We start from the raw sequence: 13,765 nt of genomic DNA, 5'->3' as shown, positions 1-13,765 counted from the left end.
TTTCACTCTTAAACACACTTGTTTGATTTCACTTGTAAAAGTTGAAGAATAAATATTTTATTACAAAATTATTTGTTGATGCATTTTTTTAGGGTCAAATATCTTGTTTGATTTGAGGAATGAACTGTTAGGGTGGAAAAAGTGAATCAGGTTAAAATAGTGGTGCTTTATATCAGTGAAGATGTATAATGTAATTTAAAATGTTGATGATGGGTTGTAGTGGGCTTGTACTTACAAAACTGCCTCATTTTATTGGAACGATCCACAGTTGCATCCATTCACGGATGACATCTGACATCATTTGACATCTGGTCTGAACACGTTTGTACACAAGATGCCTCAGTTCTGGATGTTCCCACAGACTCCTCTGTGCACCTAAAGGAAAGGTCAAGGGTCAGCAGCACATGTAGTTGGGACAATTCTTCAGTCGCACAAACTACACAATGATTTTCCTCCAATGACGACTTTTCACTTGCAGAAATGGTCCTGTGTGATTTCCAGGCTGTGATATAAAAACTAGTTCCTAATGGCAGCGACTCACTCAGTAAACATGTGTTTCCTTCACCAACCTCACACACAGATCCAATAAGATCAGGAAGTGGGCAGTATAGTACAATATGTGTTATTCTGTGCTGCACTGCCCAAACTAAAGATCTGCTGAAGTGTTGGAAATGATCCAGATGTTTATTTTGGACGATACAGCAGAAGATCAGACATGAAAGTGGAGATAACACAGAAGACCTGCAGCAAAGGTCAGAGGTCAGACTGGGCCCTGGATTCAACAATGAGCCAATGATCATCAAGCAGTGACTAAAGCAGAGCCCTGACGTTCTGACATTCATCACACAGTCAGAACAAATGTCTGCTGATGACTTCATCTCATGAAACGACTGATAGATGTCAGTTCATTGATCAGCTGAGCTGCTGATCTTCATCGTCACAGAAACATTCAGCTTGTTTCAATCAGTAAATAACTCCCACTACTCCCAGTTTGAACTGTTCCCACTCAAAATGCTGTGAGAACAATGATCATTGTAGAACTTCACAAACATCACGTGTTGTTTTCCACATGTAAGATCAGCAAACACACAGAAACTTCCTGTTGCCACACACGGCCTCTAAAATCTCTTCCACGCTTTCTGTCTGAAGTCCACTCTCTGTGTCGGATCCACAGGAAACAACAAGATCTTATTAACATGGTTTTCAATGTGTCTCCTTCCAAAAAGTCCAACCAATGAACAAATGTGTGTATTTGTGGAGGCCGAACAAAAGCATGACACATTTCTCTGTTTCTATAAACTGGAGTCAAACACAAACATGAAGAGTTTCACTGACAGACTCCAAAATGCCCCCACAGTGGATCAAAGGGAAATCCTACAGTGTGGCCAGAGACTCTTAATGGCTCCAACATCAACACATCCACAATGTTGGATCCAGTTCTGCCTCACAGAGTTACTAAGACACACCCTCTGCCAGCATCACAACAGCTCCACCTGCTTCACCTGCCTCCTCAGCATCTGTACACCTGAAGAGAAAAGAAAGGCTCCAACAGCTCAAATCTACAAAGGATTCATGAAGTTTCATCCAACAATAACATGTTTGCCTTCCACAGTGTGCTGTTAGACACCACTGTACCTCTGCCATTTCAAAAAGAGCAGCTTGGGAACATTTTGGCTCCAAACACTTTGTGTTTAAGTTCTTTGTTTTCTTTGTGAAGCCGACAACATCTGGAGCTTTGTGACTCATAGAAACATCATTTTGTTCTTTAGATGACAGCAGATTGGGACTGAATAATCAATCACTATCAAACCAATAAAGACAAACATGCTGATTTTACAGGAACTTTGTTGGAGAAGCTGCAAAGACATGAAACTGGTGGAGATCCCAAACCAGTTGATAGTGCTGGTTATTCCAAATAAAGCTGTTTCCCTTTGAGATGAAACGACTTTGTGTCCTGATATATAATAAAGATGTTGTTGTTTTTGAGCCCCTGTATTAAAAGTAGTTTAAAGTCAGCTTGAGTTTGATGTCTTTATGTCAAAGCTGCTCATGATGTTGAGCTGCTGATGGAATAAAAACAATATAAAAGCATGTAGTCCAGACTTAAATGTAGCCTGTTGTTAGCTGAGGTCCACACACAGTGTTTGACAGTGTAAAGTGTGTGAAAGGGCTGCTGGTGGAGCTCACTAGGATGAGCAGGTGACCACGAGGTGGAGAGCAGCTGGCCTGGCTTTGACCCGGGCCACGCCCCCTTTCTCTCTGCTTTGCTGTCACTTATCTTCACTGCTCTGTCCAATAAAGCTGAAAAAGGCCCCGAATCAAAGAAATCTGCTGCAGCCTCTGAAATGTCTTCTGTTTCCTTCCCGACGGCTTTTTCACCGTCAGCCCATCAGACAGTCCAGCAGCATTTATGATGATGTCATGATGTTGAAGAGGCTGCTACGGTGGCCTCCCATGACCCCCAGCCTCATCACAGCTGAGATGCAGACATTTGAAAACATTCAGCAGACAACTGAATAACAGTCCAACACAACAGTCTGTGTGCAGACACACACTGACCTTTCATAGAGTCAAACACAGCTGGTTGAGTCATTTCTCTGTGAGTCTAAAGTGAATCTAGTATTTGAAAGTCCACTTCCTGTATTTGTTGTTGAAGACTTCTTCAGCTTCTTCTCAAGGACATCAGCTGCTTGTTTGGCAGCAGAGGCAGTTAAGAAGCTTCCTGAAAAACACTGAACAGTGAGTTCACTGTGGCATATGACAGATTCAGCTTTCTGTGTGCAAATGTGTCTGTGTCGACCTTTCAAATGCTGTTGAATCCAAAACATCAGCGGCTCCTCGGCTGCTCACTTCATGCACTTCTGTCTGTGTGACAGTCCAATGACATCACAGCTGTTTCCAGCCCCAGTGTCTCAGGACTGGACACCTTTAAACATGTCGAGGATCAAACAGCGTCCAGCTAAACACACATGAAACTATCAGAGCTGACAATCATTCCAATAACATCTAATGGTTCATGTATGTAGACACAGGACTACAAGGAAATGGCTCTCAGCATCTGGCTGTGGGAACACATGAGTCCCTGTTTGTGTTCAGATTGTGTGCATGTTTTAAACGTGTGTCACATGTAGAAACACAACAATCCCACAATGACACACAGATGTGTTTGACACAGCTGTGCAGCTGTAAGTTGTTTCTAATGATTCATTGAAGCTCTTCTAACATTCTGGAGACGATCAGTACATGAATCTGTTCAACACGACAACAATTTGACTTCAGTGTGAACGTTTGCATTAAATAACCTTCTTCATCCAGCTGACAGCATCTTCATCCTATGATGTGAACAGTTCCTCCTGTTGATGACAAACCTCTGACAGGATCTGCTTGAGGAGCTTTTTCATGTGCAGCTCTCTGAGCTCAGGGCTGAGCTGCTGTTTCATCTTTAAGAGCTGCTGCCTCCTCGCCGGACTTGTTCTCCTCTTCTTCTCCTAATGACACCATTTCTGCTTCATATTAAATTCAATAAAGATGCTGACATGTATCTGTAGCAACAACATCATTGAATCTAGAACAACAGGAGCCAAACCAGTGGCTCTGCTGGGATCACTGGTGAGCCAACACTTCCTTGTTGATGCAGATTTCAGGGCTTCCTTTTGCTCCTCCGTTATAACTGTTCTCTCTTCTCAACACATGATGACACAAAGGAATCAGCAGTGACAAAGATGATGCTGAAGAGAAGCACACACTTCACACATATAACAGAGCAGTGCAGTTACACACACCTCTGCTCGACATCAGGCCTCAAACAAAGACACAAAACACTAACTTGACTCTAAACAGAAGAAACGAGCAGCTGTTTCTGTTCTGTGCTTATTTATATTTGACACACATGCTTCTCTTTGTGCAAACACACATCGCACTATAAGGGTAACCTCGCACACAATGATTGGACAGCACAGTGATGATGCTGGGAGATCCTATACGCAGCAACACAGAAACACTGAGAACTTTAAACAATGATGGAAAGTGTTATAAATGACTTGTTGGCCTCTGATCTGTCACAAACAGCTGAAACGTGTCTCTCATGAGTCACATGAAGGTTTTTGACAGAAAGGACAAAAAGTAGCTGCAGTCAGTTTGTGTCATTTTTATATTTATTCATCTGGGAGAAAAATCTGAGGGACATTAAAATGTGTTTTCAACAGAGACAAGAACATGAATATAACAGAACAGGTAAATGAACATGTTTCAAGTAAACAGCTGGACTGATCAGGTCCAAACACAGAGTGATAAACTTGTCAAACAGCTGTCATATCTTTATATAGAAGCTCTTTATAAATGCTGCTCACTGCAGTCTGTTTACTAATAATGTCAAAGTGTTAGAAACACAGAAACATCAGAATGGTCTTTGTTCACAGAAACCTGTCTGGGATCCTTTGTTGTTCTTTTGATGCAGAGTTACATTATAAATATAAAGAGTTATTTCAGAGTCTCATCAGTTTTCCTGCATGTCTTTATTTAACACATCAGCAGGGCTGAAGCTCTCATGTTAAACACACACTGATCTATGGACACGTTCATGTGTTTCTAACAGAACCAGGCTGTTATCAGCCTGCACTAACATTATGTCACACACACTGAATGTAACAGTGACAGTTTACATCATCACACAATCAGCTGTGATTGTTTCACTGTCATCAAACGAGTCAACAGGAAGTAGAATCAATAGAAACCAATCATTTACTGACAGCATGTCTGATGGAAATAAGTGCAGATTATGTATGAAGTCTAACTGCACACAGTAACTGTGTTACAATAAGGACTTAACAGCGCCCTCTGCTGGAGTGTTTCAGTACTGCGTTAACTAGAATACACCACCTCCTCCTCACACCACCTGCTACAGCTCTACTCTTCTATGACTACAGTCATCCACAGCACTGATGTGAGGTCACATGGTTCATATGTAAGGAGCACAGCTGACCTCAGGTCAGTTTAATGACTGTGAGCAGCAGCTGTGTTATTGTCACTGTGACAGGGAGACACTCTCAGACACAGCGCTCATGTCAGCTTGTTCTCATGCAGGAGGATCAGGAGCTCCATGTTTGTCTTTCTGTTTGAATCATGATGTGTTTGTGCCATCAGAGTCTGTCATGAGTACTCAGGGTTTCACAGCAGCTCTTCTGGATGCTGACGAGGACTCCAACCTCATGTTTCACCTCTCTGAGCTTCTGATGTCTGTGAACACTCGTGTTTCTTCTCTGGGCTCATCTGGACAAAAACACCTTTCTGTGTTTGGCTGCAGCCTCATTCTGACTGACAGGAAGTGTGTTATCCATGAGCTGCACTTCTGTGAGGAAGTTTCCTGCTGTGTTTCCTGTCTGTGGACAAACACGAGTGTTCCAGCTGAGGACTTGGTTCCTTCCACCTGTCCATACAGGACATCACGCTGTCTGCAGCTCTGTAAATGCAGCTCCAGGTCCTTCCACGTGCTGCTCTGTATTTGTGCAGTTTGTAGTGTGTCCTGGGAAACGTAGCACACATGGTGTTCTTCTGCTGTTTCCTCCTTTCACTGAGTGTGAAACACTGACGCTGTGCTGTTGTTCACAGAGGGGAGCTGATTCTAGCTGCAGCTGGACTCTGTCATCTAACTGAATGTGTTGGTGCTGATCACGGGGCTCTGAGGGGGGAGCAGCAGGAGGACTCTGGATGCTGACGTCAGTGTATCTGTGGAAGCTCCCACAGCGTGTCTGTCATTCAATATTGTGCTGTATATTGTATCTATGCAAAGATGAACAGACTGTGTGTTCACTGGTCTCTGTGCTGCAGCTCTGATGTCATCATCACTCCCTCCTCCACCCTCAGCAGTCCCAGCATGCTGCTGTGGTACACCCCACCCTCACTCTACACCTGAGCCACAGACCACACCCTCCACCTCAATATACACCACAGTTTTCTCTGCTGTGGAAATGAGATCAGGAGGAAATCATCATTATTATTATTTAATAAACGCTCACATTAATGTGGGCTTATTTGTTTCATATTAGAAACATTAGTTGAGTGTTTTTAGTATAAAATGGTCAAAGTCCCTCTTTTTGCTCCTCCCCTCACCTGTGGATGGGCGGTGCTGTTACCGTGGTGACAGCTTGGATGTGTTTCAGTCCTGCCTGGTTATCACTGCAGGAATCTTTCACATTTATTACAGGTAATAACTCTGATTTTTCTGTGTATTATGAACCAAATGTATCCTGATACACACAGAGATGGATGAGCAGAGGTTTTTTTTGCAGTTTATGTAGTTACTATGGACTTAATGCACACATATTATTAAAATTAGGGCTATAACAGTTGTATTGATGTATAGCAACTTGAAATGCTCCCACAAATGGCTCCACAGCATGTAAAAATATAACAAAAGCTCTGGCGGACTTGGTTCTGTGGTCAGTCTTAAAGGGTGAAGTTAAACTCTGTAATCTTCACTGTGTCACAGAGTTCAGTGAGTCCCGTTATTCACAGTATCAATCAGATCATCAGAGAACAGCTGATCAGCAATCAGTGGTGCCAACAGCGCCTCCTGTGGTGAGAGGATGCAATAATGCAATGTAGCATTTTTCCACTCAACACTTGCAGTCATGGAAACTGTCTGTTGGATCTGTGTGACGTTGCTTTCTTGGTTAGAGTTCCTCACAAATGTCCAGATGATTCTTCTAATGAGGCGTCGACCATGTTTGCAGCTCTTTGGAAGAAAACGTCGCCCTTTGCCATCCTTACTTTTCTTTGACTTCTTCAAATGCAGCTGAACTCCAGCTGGTATTTTCTTGGACTTTGCAGCTGTTTCTGGTCATCAGTTCATTCCTGCAAACCTCTGAAGCTGAACAACAATGATGCTGCATTGCTGGCTGATCCCAAAAGGTTGATTCTGTTCATCTGGACGTTTTCAGAAACGTTTGCTCACTGATCAGGTGACTTCTTCAGTCTCAGCTGACTGCAGCTTTACAAGCTTACAAACAGCACATTTGCACAATGACTGAAAGCAGCAGCACCTGATATATATGATACTAATATAATACATATACATATATAATCCATACTAATGATGAAGGAACTGAGCTCACAGTCCATTGTTCATTCAGTGAACTACTCAGTTTATTTTGGGCCTCAGAAATGCTCACTCTGTTTGTACATCACTGTCAGCAATAGACTCATTCTGCTGTGTGGACAGGAACACATGTGACATCACTTCCTGTTTGTTTGTGACTGAAGAGGAAGAAGTTTACAAGGAATCATTTAGAAGAGTTTCAAACATCAACTGATTGAATCCATGAATCTGAAAACGTGTTTGTGAGTGAAAGAGACAGACATGTACAGACTGAACTATCTGTTCAACAGTCAGAGTGTTTCTGTAACAGGAGACACTCTTTACACTCCACTCAGCACAGGGACACTGAGGCACCACGACCGACTGTAAACCCAGGATAAAGAGTTTGAGTGAATGTGGTGTTGAAGGTGTGGAGGTGGATCAGAGTGTCAGAGGAGACTCTGTAGAAGGACAGAGTGCCAGCAGGACAGTCCACATACACTGCTGCTCTGTTAGAGACAGAGGAGGAGGAGGAGGAGGAGATGGATGTGTCTCTGTTATTGTGCCAGACAGAACGAGGACCATCATCAGAGCAGCTCAGACTCCAGGACTGATCATTTCCTCCAAACAAACAGTCATAACTGCGTCCTTTCCTTCTGATGCTTCTGTAACTCACTGATATAAAAACGTTTCCTCTCCACTCAACCTCCCAGTAACAGCGACCAGTCAGACCATTTCTACACAGCAGCTGATCCCAGTAATCAAATCTGTCTGGATGATCAGGATATGACTGAACCTCCTCCACATGTGTCACCTTCCTGTTGTTGTCAGACAGTTGGAGCTTTGTGTTCACTGTGTTTGTGTCGATTGTGAGTTGACAGGAATCTGATGGAGAGAACAAACACAATCCAGCTGCAGTTATAGATCCATCATCTGTTAATTGATTGACACTTTGATGATGACTCCTGACATGATGAAGATGGTTGAATGTGTGAAGAAAAAAGGTGACGGTGAGACAGCGGAGGCTCGAAGCGAGGAGGAGGTTTAAACCGTGTCTGCCGTCTATCGTGATGGGAAATGTGCGATCGTTGGCAATTAAAATCGACGAGCTCTCAGCACTGGTACGGAGTCAGAGGGAATACCGAGAGTGTAGCCTGATGTGTTTCACCGAATCATGGATGCACCAGGTCATTCCCGATGAGAATGCTTCCGTGGAAGGCTTCCACACTGTTCGGGCGGACAGGGACAGCATCGCTAGCGGTAAGCGTAAAGGAGGTGGGCTTGCTGTTTTAGTTAACAACCGGTGGTGTAACCCTGCCAACATAACAATCAAAGAAAGGATTTGTTGCCCGGACACTGAACTGTGTGCTGTTGGACTCAGGCCGTATTATTTACCCAGGGAATTCTCTCACGTCATCTTGGTGGCTGTCTATGTTCCCCCCTCTGCTAACCCCACAGCTGCATGTGACACTATCCACTCTGCCATAGCTCGGCTACAGACTCAGCACCCGAGTGCCTTTATTGTGATCTCGGGTGACTTCAACCATGTATCACTGGACAATACACTACCAACATTCAAACAATATGTGGACTGTCCCACCAGGGGAGAGAAAACTTTAGACTTACTGTATGCTAACGTCAAGGATGCATACAGCTCCTCCTCCCTCCCCCCACTTGGTAGGTCAGATCATAACCTGATTCACCTCACCCCCCGCTATGTGCCAATTGTGAGGAGGGAACCTGTGACCACCAGGACTGTTAGGAGGTGGTCAGAGGAGGCAATAGCGGAACTACAGGGCTGTTTCGAGGTGACCGACTGGGAAACACTCTGTGAGCCTCACGCCGAGGACATCAATGGGCTTACTGAGTGTATCACAGACTACATAACTTTCTGCACCGACTCCATTGTTCCAGCTCAGACTGTTCATTGTTACCCAAATAACAAGCCGTGGGTGACTAAGGACATCAAAGCCCTCCTCAACAACAAGAAGAGGGCTTTCAGAGGGGGCAACAAAGAGGAGGTGAGGAAGGTCCAGGTGTTACTAAAGGACAAGATCAGAGAGGCTAAGGACAATTACAGGAGGAAGCTGGAGTGGAAACTCCAGCAGAACAGCATGAGAGAGGTGTGGAGGGGCATGAAGACCATCACTGGATTCAGGCCAACCAACAGCAGGGGAGCTGAGGGAGGTGAGAATAGAGCCGACGAGTTGAATCTGTTTTTCAATAGATTCGACACCACAGTGTCTGCTCCCACCCCCACAACCTCACCTGCAGTCAGCCTGGAATCCAGAGCCACACCACTGTGCCAGCCTCTCTCTTCACATGTTGCCTCCTGTGAGAGTCCTGACACCCCTCCCCCACCCATCACCTTCACTCAATACCAGGTTGAGATGCAAATGAGGAGACTTCACTCAGGCAAGTCTGCTGGACCAGACGGAGTGAGTCCCCTTGTCCTCAAGGCCTGTGCCCCCCAGCTGTGTGGAGTCTTTCATAAACTGTTTATGCTGAGTCTGAGTCTGCAGAGGGTCCCGGTGATGTGGAAGACATCATGCCTCGTCCCTGTACCAAAGACGCCTCGTCCCAGTGGCCCCCAGGATTACAGGCCCGTGGCACTGACCTCCCACATCATGAAGACCCTGGAAAGGCTCATCCTGGACCAGCTGCGACCCATAGTAAGACCACATCTGGATCCCCTTCAGTTCGCTTATCAGCCTCGTCTCGGAACTGAGGACGCCATCATCTACCTGCTCAATCGTGTCTACACCCATCTGGACCAGCCGGCGAGCACTGTGAGGGTCATGTTTTTTGACTTTTCCAGTGCTTTCAACACCATCAGGCCGACCCTCCTGGGTGATAAGTTAGCAGCGATGCAGGTGGATGCTTCTCTGGTGTCCTGGATTGTTGATTACCTGACAGGAAGACCACAATATGTACGTCTCCCACAGTGTGTGTCTGACAAGGTGATTAGCAACACAGGGGCACCACAGGGGACTGTCCTCTCCCCCTTCCTCTTCACCCTCTACACCACAGACTTCAGCCACTGCACAGAGACCTGCCATCTTCAGAAGTTTTCTGATGACTCTGCGGTGGTTGGATGCATCAGCAGGGATGATGAGACAGAGTACCGGGCTGTGGTCGACTCCTTTGTCACGTGGTGTGAGCAGAATCATCTGCAGCTCAACGTGGCAAAGACCAAGGAACTGATCGTGGACTTCAGGAAGACCAGGAAACACTTGACCCCTGTTTCAATCCAGGGGCTCAGTGTTGACATTGTGGAGGACTATAAATACCTTGGAGTACACATTGACAATAAACTGGACTGGGCTAAAAACACCACAGCACTTTACAGGAAGGGCCAGAGTCGTCTCTATTTTTTGAGGCGACTGAGGTCCTTCAACATCTGCCAGAAAATGCTGAGGATTTTCTATGAGTCTGTGGTGGCCAGTGCGATCCTCTATGCTGTTGCATGCTGGGGGAGCAGGCTGAGGGTCGCAGATGCCAACAGACTTAATAAACTGATCCGTAAGGCCAGCAATGTTGTGGGGATGGAGCTGGACTCCCTCAAGGTGGTGTCGGAGAGGCGGATGCTGTCCAAGATAAAGACAATGTTGGATAACACCTCCCACCCACTCCATGACATGTTGGTCAGTCACAGGAGCTCGTTCAGTGAGAGACTGAGATTACCGAAAAGCACCACTGAACGACACAGGAAATCATTCCTGCCTGTGGCCATCTCCCTGTACAACGCATCCACTTAACACACTGTTTGCTGCTACAACTACACATGTTTCTTTTCCAAATATTTATTTATAAGTGACTTATGTATGTATGTATGAATATATATGTATATATTGTACTATTCTTAGTTAGCGTATTGTCTGTCTTGTCTTAATGTTGGTTTAAAATGGAGCACTGTAACAAAAAATAATTTCCCCCAGGGATCAATAAAGTATTCTGATTCTGATTCTGATTCATGAATCCCATTAAAAACACACTTACACTTCCTCAGACCTGGTCTCAACCATCGGACTCCAGCAGGCTCCACCCTGAAAGGAGGAGGGGGGTCAGAGCAGCACAGTCAGCATGCACACATGGACATTACATGGCTCTCACACACACACTGTTACACACTGAGCTCAAAGCTCGGCTCCACTGTTTTATTCAAAGAAATCTACATTTATTTATCAGCACATTTAAAAACAGCTTGAGCCAAAGTGCTGCACAGAGTAGAGAGAAAATAGGAAACATACACAGTAATGACTATAAAGACTGGTCAGGATTGAAAGCTACAGAGTACAAATGTGTTTCCAACCGGCTTTTAAAAATGTCCAGTGTTGGTGACGACCTGATGTGAAGGGCGACTGTTCCAGAGTTTGGCTGCAGCCATCGATAAAGCTCACCTCTGTTTTTACGTCTAGTTCTGGTCAGAAGCTGCTTATCTGCAGACCTGAGGGCTCCACTTGGATTCTTTTGTTAAAGAGAGATAAGATGGAGCCAATCCATTCACAGATTTAAAGACAACCAGATCTGGAAGTGGATTCTACCACGTACTGGTAACCAGTGGAAAAAGCTGGTGATGGGTCGTCTAGCACAGACCCACCGCTGGAACCAGACAATTGATGAGGGAGAGAACTGTGACAGCGCCGTTCCTTCACTTGACCTCAGTCGCTCTCGTCTGCTCCCTCGTAACACTGCTCTTTATTGAGCTTACATGAATATGCACAAGTTCATTATGACGTCTTACGGTGTGTTCACACCGAACGCGATGGACGCGAATAGAGCGTCAGGTTTACATGTAAAGTCAATGGAAAGGCGCGATGACGCGCGATTGCGGGTCCCGCGAAAATTCGGAAGCAGATTTGCGTCGCGAAAACGCCAAAACGCGTGAAACGCGCGTCAGTGTAGCGCGTCAGGCGCGTTTGACGCGCGAATAAAACCACGCGCGTGAGTTTTTGTGTTGCACTTTGTGCATACGCGCGTTTCGCGTCTACCGCTCGAGTTGGAAAAATCTGAACTCCAGCGTCAAATCGCGCCGCGACAACCAATCAGGAGCCTGGTGACGTGGCTGTTACCTAGGTCAAAGGGGCAGATCCAGCCAAAGCCTTTCATACTTCAATGGAGGGAAGGCTAATCAACGCGTAGCAAACAACTCGGAGCTGTACAACACCAGCTGCTTTCAGTACCGAGACAGGAATAAAAAGGACCGAGCTTGGAGGAAGATATGTGAAGAGATCGGGCAACCTGGTAAGTTCATTCATTTCTCTTTTGAAAGTTTTCACTGACCCGGGGAAGCCGCACAAAAGCTAGCAAGCCACCGCTATTTTCCCACTGACGTACAAATACCGTTCTGCTTTTATGCATGTTGTCATTTAGGAATATATTTTATTGTTTATTAATAAACAGCACACAGTGGTCCCGCTGTTCATCCGTCACTGCTTTGCTTTTTCGCTGATTTTTTATTGCACAGTACAGCATTGCATTCTGCAGCCTGATTGACAAATCTCCTGCGCTTGCCAAATTTATCACGTTTGGTTTTGATAACCATCGCGTCCAATAGAAAAAACAGCACAAAAACACCCATAACTATGAGCCTCATTCGGAAATAGACACCTGCACCGTGAGGGAAAAAGGCGCACGAAAGTGGCGGGCAGATGAAGACAAACCGCGGCATAATAATACTTTTACGTTTTGCAATCTACAAAGGTTTGCACTTTGAGAATCAATTGTGAGAACTGTGACCAGGGGCTAGTTATTCTGAGAACCCCTGCAATAAATGAGGGACCACTGTCTACTCTACGATTATTATATCCAACCTGTTAACATTTAATACTGTATTGATAGAACGAACTGATTCTGCAGCAGAGCATCCCCAGTCCCTGAGCTCCTGCTGCTGCACCCACAGATATGTACAGCAAGCACTGATACCTTTTTAGTCGGTGGGATTCCCTTGTGATCACCTTTACTAAATATCTACAACCAATCTGATTATATCCTGTTATTGTTTTTGTTTTTTTTTCAATGTTGAAATTAAAATCTAGTAGCAGCCTTCTCATTTCTTTGTGTTTTGTGCTGTTTTACAGGCCCACAGAGGAGGACGGCTCCGAGGCAGATGAGGGACGGGTCCCAGGACGGTCCATCAGCGGTGGAGCTGGCCATCCTGGAGTCCCTGAAGAGGCCACACCAGTCTCCAATGGAGCATTTCCTCCTCAGCCTTGTTCCTGCTCTGGAGAGCAGCTGGTCCTTTTTATTCCTGTCTCTCTGTAAATTCTTATATTTTATATATTTATGTTTAATGTTTTTCTGTTTGAGACTTTTAATATTATTTCAAATAAATGTTTATAATGACTAATGTCTCAGTTCTACTACACAGCAAATGTTGGCACACGACTTGACACATGTAGAATTTATTTCATATTATACTAATGACAAAATATACTGATACAGTGGGATGCAGAAGTTTGGGCAACCTTGTTAATAGACATTATTTTCCTGTATAAATCGTTGTTACAATAAAAAATGTCAGTTAAATATCATACAGGAGACTCACACAGTGATATTTGAGAAGTGAAAAGAAGTTTACTGGATTTACAGAAAGTGTGCAATAATTGTTTAAACAAAATCAAGCAGGTGCATCAATTTGGGCACCACAAAAAAGAAATGAAATGAATATTTAGTGTATATCAATGTGTG

General features: G+C 44.7%; 2 protein-coding genes across 2 annotated transcripts in view; both read right to left on the bottom strand.

Moving 5' to 3' along the window:
* Positions 1-5,891: 5,891 nt before the first annotated feature.
* The window catches only part of LOC146679586 (protein NLRC3-like), a 27,571-nt gene continuing 19,697 nt past the window's right edge, over positions 5,892-13,765 (bottom strand). Inside the window, exons 7-8 of the mRNA XM_085450246.1 lie at positions 11,075-11,121; positions 5,892-7,960 (exon numbers count right to left, since the gene is read on the bottom strand). Coding sequence (XP_085306372.1) covers positions 7,428-7,960; positions 11,075-11,121 — 580 coding nt within the window. The 3' untranslated portion in view covers positions 5,892-7,427. The remainder of the gene's footprint in view (positions 7,961-11,074; positions 11,122-13,765) is intronic.
* Positions 12,364-13,765, bottom strand: part of LOC146679587 (uncharacterized) — a 2,758-nt gene continuing 1,356 nt past the window's right edge. Inside the window, exon 2 of the mRNA XM_085450241.1 lies at positions 12,364-13,765. This exon is cut by the window's right edge and continues 261 nt beyond it. Coding sequence (XP_085306367.1) covers positions 13,756-13,765 — 10 coding nt within the window. The 3' untranslated portion in view covers positions 12,364-13,755.

This window comes from Copadichromis virginalis, unplaced genomic scaffold (genome assembly GCF_057382275.1).
Source record: "Copadichromis virginalis isolate Kocher_CV1m ecotype Utaka unplaced genomic scaffold, C_Virginalis_male_GT1.1 unmapped_scaffold_1, whole genome shotgun sequence".
Lineage (NCBI taxonomy): Eukaryota > Metazoa > Chordata > Actinopteri > Cichliformes > Cichlidae > Copadichromis > Copadichromis virginalis.
This window is presented reverse-complemented; position numbering and strand designations above follow the sequence as displayed.